A 21,230-nucleotide genomic window follows, 5' to 3' on the forward strand; every position below is an offset into this window, starting at 1 on the left:
AAAATTGTCAAATAAAGTACCTTTCAACACAGTTTAAGAATATCATCCATTCTCCCTTTTAAATCTGAGTGAGTCCACTAAGACATAAGCTCACCTGCTTGTGCAGCTGAGGAACTAATGATGACTGGGGCAGGAGCTACAAGTCGAACAGGAGCTCCAAGACCATTCCTCGCTCCTGCATTCACCACAAGGGCACCGGTTTGGTCATAGTAAGCAGCGGGAGCCAAGACTGGATAACCTAAGAATATTAAGATGACAGATAAGTATATATGAAGCTAACAAATGTTTCCTGGACACCAGCATACTGTAAATAGTTACAAACTCAGCACTAGGGCCAGAAACACCTAGGTTTATAATCCTGGCTTGACCACTTAAGATAGCAGCATAACCCTGAGAGTCTGGGTAGTATCCTCATAAGGTTAATAATAATACCTGACTCACAAAGTTCTTGTAAAGATTAAAAAATGAGTGTGAAAGATGTAGCATGCTACATGGCACAGTAGGGGGTAGTGTAATTTATTATATACCAAGTGTTAGAAAGGGAATTTAGTGGAACAGGGAACAACTGTACTCTTCAAAGTGCTAACCACAGTTATCACCAGCAACCATATACTGACAATTATTTTATGTTTTCTTAACTATACAATTCATATCACATAATCTAAATATAAATATACTGCAAGTGATCAGGGAAACTCTAGACAAGCTTCCATTAACACGTTCTTTCAATACTCTGAGACAGTATCTTCAAATGCTATTGAGCCATAAGATTAATTACAGTTGACTTCATAATAAAACATAAATGCTTAGTAACTAACAACATGCATGATCTAAGTTCAAATTACTCAGTGAATTCATAAATAGATAAGCTGATCTAACTATATGCCAGGGTCAGTAAGAATCCATAAACTTATACTGAGGTCTCAGAAGGACTTGTTTAAAAGGCAAAACCTCAAACTACAGGCAATCCATGCAAAGAATAAGACAAGGAGACAGTAAGCTAAGAATAACATGTATTCAGCATACATATCAATCACAGGTAGACAGCTACAAAGCACCTCTACTGTTTGGGAGAAATTCTAGAAATGTAAGGGGAACATGATCAGAGAATACTAGGAATGTCTTCCTAATAATACTGTTCACAAGTATCAGCCTTGGAGTGATGCTGATACAACCTGGCCACTCCTTTCATTCTTAACACTGAGGGAGAAAACAGACTACCACCAAAGGAAAACAGGTTAATCTAAGCTATGTGTGGAGGTTCACATATTTCCAACATGTAAGATTATGACTGGCTCAGAATACTAGGTGCGCTCATCAACGAACTATGGTCTAAGTGAGGGCAAGTGTATGTCATCCTCGCCAGTCCCCAAATGATGACAAGCCTAAGCAAGTCCAAAGTATTGCCATTTTCCTCTGAATCTCCCCCCCAATAAGCAGACTTTTTCCTCCTCGAGTGACGAGGGACAGCAATGCAGCCTCACCTGGCATGCCTGCAGCCAGTCCCTGTCCAAATGCAAGGGCAGAGTTCACTGCTGCGGCTGCCACTAGTGGATCGGCTTGCTGTCCCTGCTGGTTCTGATTTGGGGTCAAAGGACGCTGGCTGGCTCCTCCACGGAGAACCTGGGAGACAGAAATAAATCAACGTTTTCTTCACTGGAAACATCTAAGACCCAACGCGTGCTTAAGTTAAATCAACTTTAAAAACTGATGATTGTAAACCATTTTTCCAATAATGTTTTTATGTGACATGGATGTTAGGATTAAAAAAAAAATCAATTAATAGCATTTCATAAAAAAAAACAGCATTTCAGATAGTGAAATTTCATTCTACCACTTTTAGTTTAAGAAACATATTACCTTTATAAGAGTTAAAACCATTTAAAAGTTATAATTCAGTCATTAATCAAATACTTAATGCCTAACATCTGGCAGGTATTAGGGATAAAGCAATGAGCAAGACACACAAAGCTCCTGTCTTCTTGGAGTTTTTATTCCAACAAATGGGAGCTAGACAGTAACCCTATAATAGTCAAAAGAAGGTGAAAAAAATTATGCTAGAGTGGATGAGAGGTTTAGATATGATAAACAGGAGTAATTTACCCACATCACCAAATTGTAATATCTGTACTAAAAAAAATAAAAAAAACAAGCAATAAAAAAGGTTGTATTTTCTTTATGGAATATGAGAACAAAATGAAATCAACGTATTTGACTGTAGAAGGCATCATTTTTCCTCATAAATTTCACAGACAGCAATCTAAATCAATGTAAGTATCAGTCAAGAACACTGACATTTCAGTGGAGAATACCTGTTCTGCCACTGTGATAAAGGATCTTTTTCTTTAATTAATGAAAGATAAGATGCTGATAATCATTGTTAAGAATCTATTTCAAAAGATCTACACATGACAGTAAGTAAAAATGCAAAACTGAGTAACAAAGCTAAAATTACCAGTTTATGCATTTTGCAAGGTTTTCAAAGGTGAAGTTCTTATCAGATCATTTTCATTATCACTTTGCTATTTATAAAAGTTACACATGTAATCAAGAGCCCGTGTACAGAGAAACACTACTATCAAATATTTATTAAATGAGTATTTAAAATGAAAGACACTGTCCATATTGGCAAAAAGAGATGTACAGACACTAAATCCACCAAAAGTTTCTCATTTCCTTATCCACAGAAGTAGTGAGAGTAACAGCTGATCATGCAAATTTGTAGAAGTATTAGAATTAATGTCTGCAAGGAACTAAACCTAGTAACCAGGAAACAATCAATAACCAATAGTTAATTCCTACCAAAACATTAGGCAATTTATCTGTGACCGAAAGAACCCTAATGGACTTTATAAGAGATGGAATGCTTCATTCTATATAGACAGAAGACTCAAGAGAAGTTGCACAGACAAGAGTTTGGGCCAAGACTGAGATGCCTCACCAACAATCCGGAAAGGAAAAGTAAACAGCATTTACAGAGATTTGGCAAATACTAATAGTTGAAAATTTTTTTAATTTTAATAGAAGAAGGAAAATAAATGAAAACATCCTTTTCATAGGGCATAATGAATTAGGCTTATGTTTTGTTAGAAGCTGTGTATAAAGTCACAGGACAGGGAAATGGACAAGGTGTCAGAAGAAGGGGGTAGTCCAGACCACTGAGCTCTGTTTTACAATGAAGAGAGCAATGTGTATCCTTTCAGTCAACTCTCTAGAAATCGATGCGGTACCCTTGATGATAAACCAAGTTTTTAAGTCAGCTCCCAATATTCATATTTTAATTTCATAAAGAAATGTCAAGCCTGGGAAACAAATATGTAAATTTTCACAATTAACATTTTACACATCAAATAAAATCAACAAAAATGACTATTTATTTGTAAAATGCTATCCTATGAGTCAGTTTACTATTTTCATGATGTAAAAAGTATTAAATTCTAATTTCTTTTCAAAGGTAGTGACTTTAAATGCAGCATTAAAATTTAATAAGCAAGCAGATGCTCAACAGAGATATCCTAACAATCATTCATCCTTCTATAGTTCATCATACTTGGTAGAATCATCATCTATACAGTCTCCCCTCATCTAGAGGCTTCAGAAGGCATTCTAAACTTTTCTCTCATGATACAACACCCAGCATCAAGCCACCACCAAGATTACCACCATGCCTGAGTTTACCTAATATCCAGAATTTTTTCTTCACCAAGTATTTTGAAATTTTAAAAAAACATTTTTATCAGGTGTCAAAGGAATCTTTGAAAAGAATGAAAAAGGAATCCGAAAAAGGATGGAGTGGCCAAGAGGTCAACTCCAGCAATTAGATTTGGAAAAGAATTAGCATATCTAGAAGGTAACAAACGCTTTCTGATAAAAGGCAAAGGCCAAAAAGGTTAAAAGTTTTAAAATGACCTCTCATTTAAATGACTACAACCAAAGAAGTTCACCAGGAAAATCATATTTTTCTAAAACATCTGAAGTCAGAAATTGGCAAAAATGACACTGGAATGAAAAAATGGATACTTGTCAAAAGATAATTTGAATAACAACTTTTTCACAATACAGTCTGTTATTGTTGGTGACAGAAAACTCAGAAATAATGCAGCTGTCATGCTCAATTTATAGCTAAGGATATATTCAGAGACGTCATGCAACTTGCCTTAGTTGCAACCAGTTAGTGGTAGAACAAAGACCAGATCTCAGGTTTTCTATCACTCTAGATATCACAATATGGTCAGAAGATAGCACAAACTGTGAACTTACACACTTGTGTTCAAATCTTGACAATTTAATACGTGTGTGACCCTGGGCACAGAAATTCCATTCCCTCAATCTTATGCTGGGAAGTCACGTAATCTACTTATTAGAATTAGAATGAAAGAAACTATATAGAGAGCACTTAGCTTTAAACAAAAAGCTTTCAGTAAGATGTACTTATTACTATTTTTCTTATTCAGTCTATTCGAGCTGATCTGAAAACATAGCTATTACTTCAGTCTTCCAAATCCAGGATCTGGCAGCCATTTAAAACACAAAGATCATCACCTGATAAGTACCAACTTTCCACAAAGAGTAGCTATTAAGAAATTCATCTGCACATGGTACTAGAAGTGTACCTACTGTAAAGAAAACCACACATTAACTTCCAAAAAGTCATCTAACTGAAAAAATACTGAGCCAGACAAAACTAGCTAGAATTTCAAGACCTGGTTTTTCTATCAACCTGTGAAATCTAAGAAATTACACACTTTATTAGTGAGAATGATAAAAACCAAACGATTCTTGTTTGGATCATTAACATATGTACATATATGAGCATGGTGTTTTTCCTCAAAATGAAAAAAAAAAAGCTTTAATTTGATGATGCTTATCAAAAGCCTAAATGCTCGTTTTATTTGCTCAAAAATATTTCCATTTCCAGGACATTATACCATGGAAATAATCAAGGATTTATGCAAAGGATATTAAGCTTATTTATAACACCAAAATATTACTAAGTTATAGCAGCAGTTACATAAATATAACAAATAATAATGGACTGGTCAAAATAAAGAATGAGGCACTCTTCGACGGATTTAAAAACAATAAATAATACAGAAGAGTATAATAACAAGATGCAAAGTTGTGTGGACAGCATAATCCCAATTTTATAAGAAATTAATTAAATAGTAAGACTAGAATGACAGATACCAAACATTTATACTGTTTTTTTTTCTGACACAAAGATTTAAGGGATTTATTTTTCCCTTCAAGTAATTCAATTCACAACTTTCAGAAATAAATGGGTATTATTCTAGCAAGCAAGAGAAAATAGCCTAATTTAAAAGACACTCAGTTTTGCAATTAACTATTCCTTTTCTCATCTTGGTTAAAAAGCTTGCTGCTAAGTCACTTCAGTCGTGTCCGACTCTGTGTGACCCCATAGACGGCAGCCCACTAGAGATTCTCCAGGTAAGAACACTGGAGTGGGTTGCCATTTCCTTCTCCAATGCATAAAAGTGAAAAGTGAAAGTGAAGTCACTCAGCCGTGTCCGACTCTTCGCAACCCCATGGACTGCTGCCTGCCAGGCTCCTCTGTCCATGGGATTTTCCAGGCAAGAGTACTGGAGTGGGCTGCCATTGCCTTCTACGGGTTAAAAAGCTTACTCTAAATTAAAAAAGATATAAATAGGTTTAAGATTTATGTCCAATTCAATAGATGTTACTACACATAAAACAGACAATCAAGGACCTACTGATAACACAGGTAACTATATTCAGTATCATGTAATAACCTATAATGAAAAAGAATGTGAGAAATATATAAATATATATGCATATGTGTATATATGTATGTATAACTGAATCACTTTGATGTACACCTGAAACTAATACAATACTGTAAAAAAAACTATACTTTAATTTTTTTTTTTTTTTAATAAAACTGATGCCATAAATAAGCAATCTGAAGAACTAGTACATTCCCTTTGGTAGCAAAATACTTAAAGAGAGAGCCAGAAGTGTTCTGAGAATGGTGCTTAGAACGTAACCAAAGCATCAAAGCAAGAAAACTTCACCATCACTAAACTGGAAAATCCTCTTAAGCAGTATCCCGTGGAATGTCATACCATGATCTCACTTCGTCACGCTGACCAAAGAACAGGTACATAAAAGGCATTCGGTAAAGCACAGGCGAGTCTGTCTGAACTCATATACCACGCAATTCACTCATTCACCACGCACAGTTTCTCTATCAGGAACAACATTACCCTTTAATTATACACAATAACTAATATTCACACTTAGGTGGGGTAAGTTTTGTTGACTTTTACCTGCTGCTGCCCTTGCTGAGCCTGTGGGGTGGTCTGCTGATTAGCAGAATTTGTTGCTGCAGCAGCGGCGGCGGCTTGCTGCTGGAAAAGACTGGCAGGGTAGACTCCCCAGGGAGTAACTCCGTAATACTGGGGAGGGACCACAGCCGGGCCTAAAAATAGCAAGAGAAAGGTAAGAAAAATTTAGTTATTAACAATCAGAGTTTCCAAAGACTATACTTGATTCAGCAGACACTACTGTAAAATATTAATATATTGATTCATTCTAGCTAATCATGAATTCTATTTTTAAAAAACGGAAATTATATGTGATTCCCACACCAAAGTCTCCTAACGTCAGCAATGTACTCCAGGCTTAGAGAAAGAAGCTGGGTAAGGACCAGCATTGGAGATACTGAAAGGGAGTATAAATGATAGAAGCTGGAAGAAACGAAGAACAGATGGAAGAATTGGCCTTGGTCATGAAGGCAAAAGGTATGTTTTCCGCTGAGAAAGAAAAAATCTATATAGGATACATAGAGACAAAGTTTGCTGCTAAAAGGGAAATGGAAAGTCTGTACGCTTAGAGTGATGGAACACAGCAAAAGATGAAGCTGCACCCTGCTTTCAGTCTAAGGATGGCACCTGAAGTGACTGATGGGGACAGGGATCTTGGTGCTTCGTTAACTCCAGAAGCATGAAAATCCATCAGTTATCTGACAACAAAGCCCAGAAACGCCATTGAACTTCCATGGCTCAAATTTGAAGAGGCTTGTTTTTCCCATCTCTATTTTTAATGTCACAAAAAGCATGCAACACAACTACATTTAGATATTGGAATGTGAAATTTTTGTTTTCAAAGCTGAAAACAAACGGAAATGAAAAAAAAAAAAAACAAAAAAAAAAAACCTCGACTTCTCACAGACCTGAGTATTCTATACAAAACTGAGCATTCTGTTTTAACCTCTTTGGCAACAAGCTACTGCAGTCTCTGCCAAACAGAACAAGCAAGACAGAAGTTAACAGAGCTATGCGGACAGCAACCTGGGTGGGGCAGAAATCTAAACCACAGAATTCTCTGAAGCTGGTGGCAAGAAACATCAAGGCTCATTTGTCAACCAAGACAAGGGCACAAAGCCAGCATCTCAAATGTGCGGGAACACATAGCTAATGAGAATTTTCCTAGTTAAAGCACAGTTTCAAATATTTGCAATTTGATTAAATAATAACTGCACTTTTCAGAGAAATTCCATAGACCTGTTTCAAATACATCCATTCTGACATAGTAGCCAATCCTGTAGAAATATGTACTTCATTAAGTCAAAATAAATTGGTTCATGTTTTTGCTTTTCCATTAAATTCTAAAACACAAATAAGTCAAATTATATTACTGTCCAATATTACTATGACATTTCTTTTGAACTCTGACATTTCTAAATTTGACATTTTCTGTATCTGTAGTCTCAGACAAGATCAAGAATCTGTTTATAAAGATGCCCAAGGTCAACCACAGTCCAAAATGGTGCAAAATGAAGGTGCTGTTTAGGAAGGCTATGCCACAGTATGAGTTATTTTTTAATAATAAGCAAATAAGTTAAAAATTTTAAACATGTGGGCATGTTTGGCTCAGGGTGCATCATTAATTGAGCTTGATTCCCTCAGGATGCCTGTTTCAATTTCTGTGGATTAACATTCCACAAGAATATGCAGTTTTAGTTTATAACAGTTTAGTTAACATTTCTGCTCTGTGTGAAAGCACTTAATTCATTTTCAGTTTGGCTCAGATGATAAGTACAAAAGCAAGATTCTCATCATGAAACTATGATCTCAGTGAGGACAACTTCTGTCATCTCTAAGACTGGTTCTTTGTTTCAAATAACATGGTAAGTTAGTCGAGGAAAGTTAGCAAAGGAAAGAAAGTACAAAAAAGATAATTCAAGACAACATGGACACTATATGACAGTGAAGTACATGCATAGGCTTTGAGCTAGATGTGACTTAAATCTCAACTCCAACATTTAAATTATGTGATCTCTACTACATAAGCAATCTACAGAATTAATGTCATTCATATCAAATTACCCATGACATTTTTCACAGACCTGGAACAAATAACCCTAAAATTTATATGGAACCAGAAAAGACCCAAAATTTCCAAAACAACTCTGAGAAAAAGAACCAAGCAGGAGGCACAATCCTGCCAGATTTCAGACAATACTACAAGGCTACAGTAATCAAAACTGCATGGTACTGGCACAAAAACAGACATACAGACACCAGTGGAACAGAAGGGAGAACCTAGAAATAAACCCACCCACCTACAGTCAATTAGTCTTTGACAAAGGAGGCAAAAATATACAATGGAAAAAGGACAGTCTCTTCGCCAAACAGTGCCAGGAAAAGTTGAACAGCCACGTGAAAATAAATGAATTTAGAGCACATTCTCAGACTGTACAAAATGTCTTAAAGACTTAAGATATGACACCATAAAACTCCTAGAAGAGAACACAGGCAAAACATTCTGACATAAATCATACCAATGTTTTCTTAGGTCAGGCTTCCAAATAAACAAAAGGGACAGTCATGTTTATATACACAAGCAAATAAATACAAAGTGGTAAGAAAAAGAGTAAGGACAGGTTAACAAAGGAGCTTTCTAGAGGTGACAGTACCAGCTAAGAAGCTTCCCAGGCAAAGTATGGGGAAAGAGTTTACTCTAGAGGACTAAGGAAACCATAATGTCCAAAGACACAGAGGCCTAAACCAGTGCGGTGTGTGCAGCAAACCAAGATCAACTTAACACTGCTAGAATGTACAGTATGAGGCCCGGGGAGGGCGGGGGGGCCCGCCGGGTAGAAGTGGTACACGTGGAGATGCTCTATAGTCATGGAAAGACTGCTACACAGAGTGGGTCCCAATCCTCAGAATGTCATGGTAGCTCGTTTCAAGTACTAATATCAAGGAACAATCCACCATCACCACCCAAGTAATTTGGAATGACCAGCCATGCTGACGTTACCTGCAGTATACTATATTAGGTAGGTAAGACAGAAATCAATAAACAATTTAAGTAGAAGGGTGACATAGCAAGATTTGTGGTTGAGACTGTTTTCTCAAACAATCTAGGTGGGTGAACGAGGGAGAAAAAGGAAGAAAGCTGGTAAAATATAAGAGAGAACAGCTGTAAAAGTCTAGGTAAAGATTAAAGGATCTGCCATAGTAGGAAGATAGAAGCAAGGGGAGAAATTCCCGAAATATATATGAGCAACTGGTGACTCAGTGAACCAAAACATCTATACAGTAACACAACACTGTAAATGAATTAATTAATTTTAAAAGGAAGTGGCCTAGAGCAGAGGTTCCCAACTCCCAGCCTGCAGTCTGTTAGGCACTAGGCCACACAGCAGGAGGTGAGCAGAAGGCAAGTGAGCCAAGCTTCATCTGCCAGTCACCATCGCTTGCATTACATCCTGAACCACTCAACCCACCACCCAGCTCCTACCCCCCATCATCTATGGAAAAACTGTCTTCCACGAAACTGGTCCCTGATGCCAAAAATGTTAGAGACAAGTGGCCCAAAAGCATTCGCACCAAGCCAAAGAAAAAAGACAGGAGGTAGCAGATTAACCTCATTTTTAAATATGTTCAAGTCTGAGGTTATGGGTGGGCAGAGATAGTTAGCTGGCAGATAGATGGTCCTGGAAATCAGGAGAGAAATATCCACTGGAAACGTGGATTTGTAAGAGTATAAAAAAATGAATGCCCATCAAAGGGACTTTTTTTAGCAGGTGAGAAAACCCCTCATGTGGCAAAACATCTCACCGAGCGTCGCTGCTGCAGCCAATCCAGCTGTGTAGGGGTCCGTCCCTGGGGGTGCAGCACTGATGATATATGGGTTGGGGACGAACGCAGCGGGAGCTAAACCTGCTGAAAACATACCTGTCAGTAAAAACAAACTTGACTAAAACAAACCTACCAAACTCCTACACAGTATGGTTAACCAATCCGTGGGGAGGAGAAAAAAGAAAAGCTACAACAGATTGAGTAAAATGGACTTTCAAAAAGATAATACCTGTACTAAAGATTATGGTGACATCCATCTATCATCTTTTTTAATAACCTCTGCTAAAGATTACAATTAAAACTACTAAGCAGTTTTAAATTCAGCACAATTTCTAAAAGACTAGTGAAATCATAATAGGTTAAAATAAAGTGATTTAAAACAATTTGTAATGGGATGGAGGGAAGTATTTCTTTCCATTTAAACGATTTTCCAGTTCTCCTCAAAGAAAATGTATGCCTATTTATAAAGATGACTATCTGTAAATATAAATTAAATCAGACCCAGGCAAAGGTTTTTATGTCTAGACTTAATATAGATGACCCTTTGACAACACAGGGGAGAGGGGTGCAGACACCTACACAGCCAAAAATTCATGTATAACTTTAAAATCAGCCTCCATAGTCACACTTCAGCACCAACGATCCAACCAAGGATCAAGTAGTACTGCAGACCATATTTATTGAAAAAAATTCATATATAAGTGGACCTGCACAGCTTAATCCCATGTTGTTCAAGGGCCACCTGCATAACTAGGCTAGAAGCAAGTCTTTTCTTCCACAGCATTTCACAATCCATGAGGAGTGATTTTCTATCTATTCAGTCATGTCATTTTAACCACCTCCCTTTATAAAATTTCTACTTGTATAGCACTATTTTGAAGAGACCCCAAAAAGGCTGTGGGAGGGGCGGCGGCGGGGTGGGGGGGGGCAGTGTCAGCAGTAAGACAAAAATATGTTCCATCAGATAAAAAAGATGTTAATATCAAGACATTAACAAGTAAAACAGGTACAGAGCAACTTTAAAAACCAGTGATTATGATAAAACTTTTTAAATTTTTAAACACATGCTACTTGGAAAATAGGTTTACAGGTACTACTTGCCACTTAATAAGATGTGATGTTGAGACATCCATAGTCTATACATGCCCAACAAGCACAAAATTGTTATTTAAGTTCATCCAAACCTACCAAAAGAGCTGATGCTAGTCACTACTACAGCAAATACTTTAAAATCCTGAAACAGCTGGCAGAGCAATAACTGGATACTAAGAAATCTTATGAGTTAGATCTAGAAAAATAAGAGGGTGGCTAAAGACAACTGGATGAGAGTTAGAGGCCGTTTACTCTAAGGTCTGTCAGGACCTTCACAATCAGTCCACACTAGCTGGGTTCCACAGCAGCCACTGTCCTGAGATGGGGCCACCCCTACGAGGGAGCTTCCGGCTCAAGGACTTACCAATGTGGGGTTGATGTGCGGCTGCCAGCGCATACTGCTGCTGCTGAGCGGCTGTCAACTGCTGGACAGCAAGCGCATTGGGTCTTTGGAACAGCTGAGGGAAGAAAAGGGCATGATGAGGTTAGAGAACCAGTCTCATGAAGGAATTTTAAAGCCTCTCTGAATAAAGTTTCCATAAACTCTCGTTCAGACACGATGCTTTTAACAAGAATGTTCTAATGCTCTGCTCCATTCCCTTGGTATCTAGGATGCTTCATACTTCTGTTCTCCCTCTACTGCTCTGGCTCAATTTGGCGAGCCCAGTCCCCATGTGCTGACTACTTACTTCACAGGTATCTGTGCCCTGAGCCATAAACAGACATACAAATGCCCTAACAGCTGTTTCAGGTCTGAGGGCACTGCCTGATCCAGAGCAAGGCAGAAACTAAACAAATATACTACAAATGACTTACCTCACGGCACCGAGTGCTGTCATCTCCCTTCAGTTCTTTTGAGAACTCCACAAACACTCTGAAATAATTATCACCTACTCACATTTTAGACAGGAAAATGGAAAGTTTTCATTTCATCCCCTGGCTGTCTCTTCTGGGGAAAATACTGAATACCTCCCTCAACTAGTGGTTTATAAAAACGGGTAAACTGGACAATGTGCAACTTTCAGGGGCTCCCCAATTTCCTAGGATACCAATCCTTTTACATGTGAGAAATAAAACAACAGAAGTATAGCCGCTACTAACAAAACTTGGATTATGAGCTTAGTTTCCAACAAAAGGAAAGGAATTCAAAGGTCTTGACAATAAGAATATCCTAAGATTCTCTCTTATTACAAAGTCAATCATTGATTTTACAATTATTTTTGAATCAAAACCTGATAGGCACTGTGCAAGGAACGAAGTTTACAACACTAAACAAAATGTTCATACAGTTTAATAGGAATAATACTGGTACAAAGACAGGGGATACCTGATTCTGGATTGCCCTGATATGCCTCCTTCCAAGGAGGTATATCCTGAAGACTTCTTTATTTACTGAAATCAGACTGGGAGAATTTACTGATGGGACTTCCCTACAAAAGACCTTCAACCTACCTCCTCTTTCTACAGGACTTTTCAGTGGTTAGGCTAACATCACTGGATGATATATAACATACCGTGGATCTTGAACTACGGATGTCTTCATAAAGAAACCTGTTTTGGACAGTAGGTGATAATGTCATTCTGATAACTCAGTTTAATTACTGCCACAACTGAACTTTGATTCAGTTGTGGTGAACCTGATTGTTATGATCTGGTTACTTCTGTGCCTCAAGTATAAAAACAGACTGATTTTTAAAAAATTTTTAAAGGTGAATATTCTGAACATACTGACCAACTTCACCTGTTACCTCTTTCTAAATATATATATTTATCTTTCTAAAAACCAGAGTAAAACAAGTCTCTGCTTTCACAGTATGAATGTCAAAAGTAACCATGTAGTACAGGTTTCAAAAATGCTGTATAGTTTTTTTTTTTTTTTAATTTTCAAAGGTTAAAGAAAAGAAAAACTTCATTATAATGCTGGTAAAAAAACAGCTCTATTTCATAAGCACTGATTAAATGTCAAGCATTCAAAAGAAATACAGGACTCTACTGGGAAACATATCAAAACAACTGTTCACTCCAGGAAGGGAGCCAACCAGTACTATTTGGTAACTACAACCTTGTGATCATCGCCAAGTTGGTTTGGTTTCACCTGAAGGAGAGTGCCTCTACTCCTCCTACCAACAGCTCTCCCCAAACCCCTCCCTGCAAGAGGAGCATCCAGGAGGCAGAAAACAAGTAAAATAGTAGAAAGTTGTTTAAAATTTTTTCCAAGACTAAAAACACCTCCTAGTTCCACTAGGTATCTACTATCTATTCAATGGGTCTCTGGAATTTTCCTAGCTTAAAACTTTTTGAAATATTTAACATCTCAGACAATGCTCATGCTAGCCTCTTCCCTCTACCTTTCTTGGCCCTGCTGCAAATAAAATAACTCATTTCACTCAACAAATATTTTTTTGAGCACTATTAGCTAGGCTCTGTGACATGAAGCTAGGAGAATAAGGATACTGTGTTCAAAATGTAACTCTTGAGGTTATCTTGACTTACTAACCAAAAGCAGTACTTTAACACCATTCCAATATGATTTAACTTCACTTCATATGTTTTTAACATTTCATGTAACATTACAGGCATGTACTGTATCTGTAAATATATATATATATACACACACACAGTGTATGAATAAAGGTAACCACTCCACGTAACATTAGTTTGGGGTTCTCACTACTGTGTTACCACACTGAACATCGGGACTAATTAATAATTTTAACTAGAAACATATAGGCCCTATAACTGCTCCCATATATCCTATGTTTGAGAGTTGATTAATGTGTCCATGATTGTGACAAAGAAGGAATTATTTTGAGTGCATTCTGCAGTAAACAATTAAACATAAGTAAGCTTTGCGCAGTGGCAGTATCGTAGCCAATGAGGTTTATCCGAGGCGCGATTATTGCTAATTGTAAACATAAGTAAACTATACATCAACAGCAGACAGATTTGGTCATAGCATAAATTACAGCAATTCTGGCACATTCTCTCATGTAAACAGTCCAATAGTAACTGGAAATATCGGTTATTAAAAAACAAAACTGGGTAACTGGCAAGTGATAGGCTCCAGAGGATCCTAAATAACGCATACAAATGCACTGTTTAGCATTGGGCAAAGTGCTAAACTCTGTCCCTTTCTCACCTCAAAATAAAATGTACTGCCAGGCCTGACTTCTTACAAGTTTAAGGCAACATACCTAGTGGAGAGCGGATAAGCACAGACTCTGGGGCCAGAAAACCTAGACTGGCATCTCAGGTCCACCACTGGCCCTGTGTGCGGGACACCGGGAAGGAAAGTCACTTTGTGCCTCACTCTCTTCCTCTCTCTAAAGAGGGACAATAAAGATCTGTCTAACTCATAAGGTTGTTTGCTAACTATTAAAATCAATACACACAGAAGTCCTCTCTATGTGATACTGTTTCTGATGAATGAGAACACCCCCAAACACAGACACAGCCCTTCTGTGGGCCACCTCTAATAGCGCATCAAATAGCAAGGCAGTCCGGGAAGGGACAAAGCAAGCAGAAGGCGAGACTCTTCCGAGGCAGGTGGCACTGACATATATACACTGTCATGTGTAAAACAGGTAACTACCGGGAAGCTGTTGTATAACACAGGAAGCCCAGCCCGGAGCTCTGTGACGACCTAGAGGGGTGGAATGGGGGGACGGGGGTACTCAACGGGGGGGAGATATATATCTATATCTATATATATAAAACGATGACCTATTTGTGATGATATAAGGCAGACACCACAACATCGTATAGTAAAAAAATTAAAATGCTAATAGCAAACACAACAAACAAAAGTGCTAAAAAGGATGAAAGCAGGAGTGGGAGGAAGAATAACAACTGTGTATCTTTTTACATTGTTTTTATTTTCTGAACCATGTGAATACTTCTACCTACTCAAAAACTAAATGTTAAAAAGTATGTAAAATGGGCCAAAAAAAAGAAGAAAACTTCTGAGCAGTGTTAAAGTCAAAGTCCTGCTAAGTTCATGAGCACCACCTGCTCTGGGTCACAAAGAGGAAAGAAAACCTTTTTTGTTTTTGTTGTTGATAAGTAATTTTAAAACATATACCATGCTAAAAAAAAACTACGAATGCAGTTAAATCTGAAGGTAAGACAGCTCCACACAGAGTTTTATGTTTCTAGAACTAGGCCCAAAGCAAAACGCGAGGAGCTAGGAACTGAAACAAAGGTGTCTGCATAGGTTTTAAGATCTTCAGGAAGTCTGAGCTTCTCGATGTCTTAATTTTCTTATCTATAAAAATGGCTGCCCTACCTGACAAAGCTATTGCCAGAATTCACGGAGAAAAGCCTTTTAAACACTTAGATTACATCAATAGTGGGGCTATAAATTTTAAAGAAAAAATTATATTCTGGAGCTAGTCCTCAGTATATGAAATTTTTGAAAATTTGCTACTGTGTATAGCCTCTAGATCAAAGTTCATTTTTGATCGGGTTATCTGAACAGCTGCAATAGTTAACATATAATTATAATGATTTTTAGTGTAACAGGTACATACAAACTATGCTGCCAAACTTAAAAAATTCACATTTCTTTAGCAGATGAAGAATCTGATTTCAAAATAAATGACTTCTAAATAAGTGAGGAAAACAAAATACAGCCTTCCATCAAGCAAATTATCATCTTTAGAGAAAAATCACATTCTAAAATTTCATCAAAGTCAAAGAACAATAAAGGTATGTTTCAAATGACCTAACTGCTAGCTAAAGTCAGCATTTCAACAGTGACTATACACATGATGTATAAACTCATTCATAAACTGAAGAAAGCCAAGAATTTTAAATACCTATATTAAAACTAGGCAAACTCAGTCTCATAAGAATGACATTTAAATCACTACCACACATTAAAAAGAATGCATGCCAACTTCCTCTGCCATCTGACTAAGGCTTTCAGAGTATTGCTTTGTTAAAAATTCATGCCTAACAGATTAGAGTTTCAGTACACCAGTATGCAATTTTGTAACGCATGCCACATTATTAGCCTATTTTTACACTAACTGAACCCTAAAATAAAGAACATCAACAATTAACCAGATTAACCCACCTGATTATCAACTTAATCTTGTCTGTGGTTCCTGTTACTAGGTTGTAATAAAATGAAGCCTAGCAATAATTTTCTAGAATATATTTAGATGAACAGAGATAATTTCATGGCTATTTACTATGCAAGCATCATAACTCAAAACAGTATGAACGCATTACATATGAACTCTGCACTGTGTTTCCCAGGATTGAAGAGAAGACAATGAGGAGAAAGTCCGGTATCAATGAGCATTTCAAACCACCCTAAATTAAAGGTTTCTAACCCCAGACCTTTGTACCTGAGGCAGGTAAAATTACTGTCATGAAATTTAGCATGTCCTTCAATTATTATTATAGGCAACAAACCACATTAAATTTAGCCACACTTCTGTGATTCGATCACAAATAGCAATCATGTATTTTCATGTTACTTTACAACTGCTAGACATCTCACAATCTTGTTTATGCTCACCATCATGGCCAGTACAACTACCTCTATCTCATGCATCATATGAAAAAGAAGCAAACACTCATCATTCAATTTGCTGTTAAATACAGTTACAGCTATTTTTATATAATTGGCTTCTTTTGTAATCATACTTACACTACACATTTTAAGACAGTATTCTAAGAATTCAGTCTGAGATCTTACCTAACTGCCAAGGGGTTAACGGCATCATAAAGGGAATCCCTGCTATAAATACATCTTAGGTTAAGATGATGGTTTACAGTGATTAGATAAGTAGCTTAGTTATCCGAAACCAAAGTAGCCCTAAAGATAGTCTAATGAACAAAATGAAAAATACTTTCCCTGTATTTTCAGGATGCTCTATATTACGTATCTAAATACAGGCTGATATTAACAGTCTTATGAAACCAACTTATTACCCCAAATGAAATGAAATAGGACACAAGAAGGATTTATTTTGTCAATTATCAAACCAGATCCACTCATAAAATTATCAACATACCCTACCAATTATAGCAAATTAACTCCAAAACTCCCAACTTAAAAAAAAAAATTGATGCCCATTTAAGAAAGCCATGATAAAAGAGCAAAATGTATAGAAAAATACGTGCTAAACTAGATGTGTAGTTCAGTCCTCACAATCATTAATATTGTCTGTACTCAGTCCTGGCTCTCAATGCCTGTGACCTGGACTCAGTAACCAAATCCATCTATTTCTGTTTTCTTTTTATGTGTACTTTCTACTCTTACTAACCTATGACCACACCATCGTCATTTCCATCTCCATAACTCTGTTCTCTTAACTGCAGGAATATACATTCCATCTCTCATTCAAGTTAGGTCTATACAAACTTGGTCCTCAATGAGCCTTCCCCTGGTCTGATAAGGATTCTTGACCAATCAATTTAACACTTAGTCGCTCAACTGTTTCATAACTGTTTTATATACTGTAAGACAGTCTTATTATGAACATTAGCTCTGTTCATTACGGACAAAACCTAAAGTCCCTGCAAGGATACAACAGTCTATAGTTAACTGACTAATATGGACAAAAGAATGTATAAAACTGCTTCTAAGCTAACACCGCACAAAAAAAATAAATCATGTTAATTCAGTCATCACTTCTTAAAATGCTTTGTTAATGCCTGTACGACAGCACAGCGAAGTCGGTAAGACTCACAACACTATCTATGTAACCGCACAAGTCACTTTTTTCAACCTCAACTACCATCCAGGGTGACTATTTCTATTTATCTATTGAACACGTATGTTAATGTCTAATTTTAAGCTCTTAGTTTACTTTTTTCTCCACTGGAGTTTTCATTCTTTTCCTGGTATAAATAAGTCTTGCAAAGCACAGCTCAAGATCTATCTGTTCTGTAAGTCCTTCCTTGCCCAGCAAACAGCATGCTCTCCCTAGGATGTGGGCATAAATAGTCTCATCACGTGTCATCAAGAATTTCCTTACACTATCTAAATGACCAAATGAGCCACAATAACTAAACTGAGAACCATGGGGTTGGGGGGAGTCTGTTCCGTTCATGAGAGACATGCCTGACTACAGGCAACAACAAAAAATAAGAACAGAAGGTTATAATCTGCAGTCCACAGACCTGTGATCTCCCTCACGTTATGCACAAAACTGAGTCTCAAAAGAATCATGTATGTTTTTTGATGTGAGGACTATGGCATTTAATCAGATGGCAAAAGAGGGCTGTGACAATAAAAAGGTTCAATACTGATTCAGGAAATAAATTTCCCGGCTATTAAAAAGGTCCCATTATTCATCTACGATAAACAATCTAGTGGGCTAGACCTAAAGGACTCACACATTAGAATACATGCAAGACCTCAAAGAGTGGCCTCCAGACCTCTCCCAAGGCTAGCTTTCAATCTTAGCTTAGTGAAGTATATTAAACACAGGGGATGTTCTGAGATAATGTAACAGGGGTGTGGAAAAGGTTCCCTGAAAAGTTGGTCCATCAAAGCAAAAGCAGAAGACACAGAGAGATCAAGACCCCATCTTACCCTCTAGGTGATTACCATCTAGCAGAGGATTACCAGACAAGGAGACACCATGATTCTTTCTCTTAGAGGAAGCACAAGGCACTATAGAGACAGAAATGACTACTTTTTGATTTAGAGATCAAGAAAGGTAACCAAAAAAAAAAAGGGGGGGGGGTAATACAGCACTGGACCTTGAAGAATGAGAAACATTTTAACTATTAGAAATGGAAAAAGGAATAAAATCTAATGAAAAGCAAAAGGGTAGAAAGGGATTAGAAGGATAAAGTATAGGAACAAACACCAATTTCCAGTAGAGAAAGGGTTCTTCAATCTTATTAACTATTGGCTTTTATGCAGCAGCCTTTGGGAAGTTAAGGGTCCTGAAGAGTCTTGGGTCAATGATTTCTAGGCATGCTATCAGTACACCCAGTATAAGAATGTGTACAGCCATCTACTCAAAATAGCAAGAATTATGAGCCAATGGGACAAAATAACAATAATCACATCCTATGATAATGGTGTAACTGTGTAACAATGACCCTATCTTACAGCAACCAAGACATGCATGGGAAGGCAGAATTCAACAACAGCTTAACTTGCAAAATAATGGCATTCGCTTCCAAAAACTGCTGAAATGTGATCCATGGTGAAGGCACTCCAGGTTTTATAAGTCTGAGCAGGTGGCGTCTTTGATGTAATTGTGTGAACTATTTGTGGGCATGCAAAAGTACATTTCTGCTCAAGTTCTAATAATTATCCAGTCTCCTCAAAAATTGGTAGAATTACTCTGAAACCCAAGTTCAGTAAATCAAAAGTGAATCCCAACTTTAATTACGAGATAACAATTAAATGACAAGAGAATCAGATTGTCATTCATAAGAGGTTGGAGATAAACACTTCTTAAATAACAAGCCAAGAGTCAGACTGGGTTAGATTGGGAATGGAAGCTAAGCACCAAAAATGGCTGCAGATCTAAGGGTTGCCAGGGGAAGTTTGATGAGACAATAAAAGAAAGAATTCAGATAAAATTTTTTGAGATAACTAGGTTACAAGAACTTGATTAGAAACAGCCTACAAGTAACATACCTCAATTTTGATAGAGAAATTACTACATTAATATTCTAAACTGGACAAGTTGAAGTCTATACAGTAATAGTGTGTCCCTATGTTTGCTGATATGCCACAAAATATCTTTAAGTCGAGTACTTCTTCAGCATCTGAAGTAATTTCTGACTTCATTCAACACTACTATTTTGAGGATTCATTGTGGGGGGAAAAAATGCAAAATTAAAAAAATAAGTAAGTAAGACAAAAAGCACAGAAAGTCAAATTTCCATGGAAAGGTGAGCCTATCTATTGGGAACTACAGGGAGAACAGTGCACACTTAGTTCACACTCTCTAGAAAAAGATTTTGTTAATTACACCTAGTGTATCCAACTGATATGAACACAGAGTGAATGCACATCACACCACCCCTCCAAGGGGTTTGTTTCTGAAACTTCACGTGGCTAACGGTATTATCCAGCTATCTATCAAGCAAAATTCACTTAAAATCAGCCATTTATGACAACTAAAGGGACAGTGTGGTACAATTTGATCTACAAAGACCATAAGCCAAGTTTCCCCATAGATATGTAATTTCTAAACTACAAAATGAGATTTTAACTTTTCAATCCTAGAAATTCATATGTATGCTCCAGACTAAAACTAAGCAGTATCAGAAACAGATGGCCCATCAAATTGCTTGAGGCCACAAAGGAGAACTTGTGGAACTTAACATGAACAGGAAGTTACCTGCCCCCTTTTCATTAATTTGGCTAATTTTCCTTAAAAAAAGAAAAAAATTTAAAAAGAATCTGTAAACTCTAGAGAGAGTCATACACTGCCTTCAAAACCAGAGGCACACATAAAATATACTTCAAGGACTTGCAAATAAAAGAAGGGCCAAATAATTTCACTGCAGATTTTATTTTGAGTGATTTGTGTTTTTCCCCTAATCACATTCTAACTCTTTTGAAAGGTATGACATATGTCTGTTATCTGTAGTAACTCACTTAACTAAAAGACAAGACTAATAAGACATCTGGCACTGGACTCCTGACAGTGTCAGACAACAGAGTCTACTATTTTAAAAACAAAAACCAACAGGCATTATAATCACATTAATCTTCAGTGAGATTAACATTCAAGAGGATTGTGTTACAGGAGGTAACACCACCACACCCCTCCCCAGACCCTGGTAAAAGAGAGGAGTCAAAGAAATTACACAGAGCAGGGTGGTCTCTTGCCAACAAACCTCAGCATGGGAATCATGCTGGAGGGGAAGATGCAAAGGCTTTATAATCCACATCACTGTTGGGTAAATAAGGACTGGCCATCAAAAGCCTAAAATATTGCCACCCTCCTCCCATCCCCCCGTTTTCAGTTACTTGAATAATGTTGCTGCCTGGAGGGAGAGCATAGAGAGTGACAGAGA

The 21,230-nt window shown here is 37.2% G+C and overlaps 1 protein-coding gene across 13 annotated transcripts in view; it reads right to left on the minus strand.

Moving 5' to 3' along the window:
• The window catches only part of PUM1 (pumilio RNA binding family member 1), a 123,230-nt gene that overhangs the window by 35,137 nt on the left and 66,863 nt on the right, over nucleotides 1–21,230 (minus strand). For 9 of the 13 annotated variants that reach the window (XM_005676742.2, XM_018057274.1, XM_013973701.2 and 6 more), the window contains 5 exons: nucleotides 11,587–11,680; nucleotides 10,110–10,214; nucleotides 6,309–6,460; nucleotides 1,485–1,623; nucleotides 95–238 (listed from right to left, as the gene is read on the minus strand). In XM_005676742.2, the coding sequence (XP_005676799.1) occupies nucleotides 95–238; nucleotides 1,485–1,623; nucleotides 6,309–6,460; nucleotides 10,110–10,214; nucleotides 11,587–11,680 (634 nt within the window). The remainder of the gene's footprint in view (nucleotides 1–94; nucleotides 239–1,484; nucleotides 1,624–6,308; nucleotides 6,461–10,109; nucleotides 10,215–11,586; nucleotides 11,681–21,230) is intronic. The other 4 variants (XM_018057310.1, XM_005676740.2, XM_005676738.2 and 1 more) reach the window with 1 other exon arrangement.

The sequence above is a fragment of the Capra hircus genome, chromosome 2 (assembly GCF_001704415.2).
Source record: "Capra hircus breed San Clemente chromosome 2, ASM170441v1, whole genome shotgun sequence".
Lineage (NCBI taxonomy): Eukaryota > Metazoa > Chordata > Mammalia > Artiodactyla > Bovidae > Capra > Capra hircus.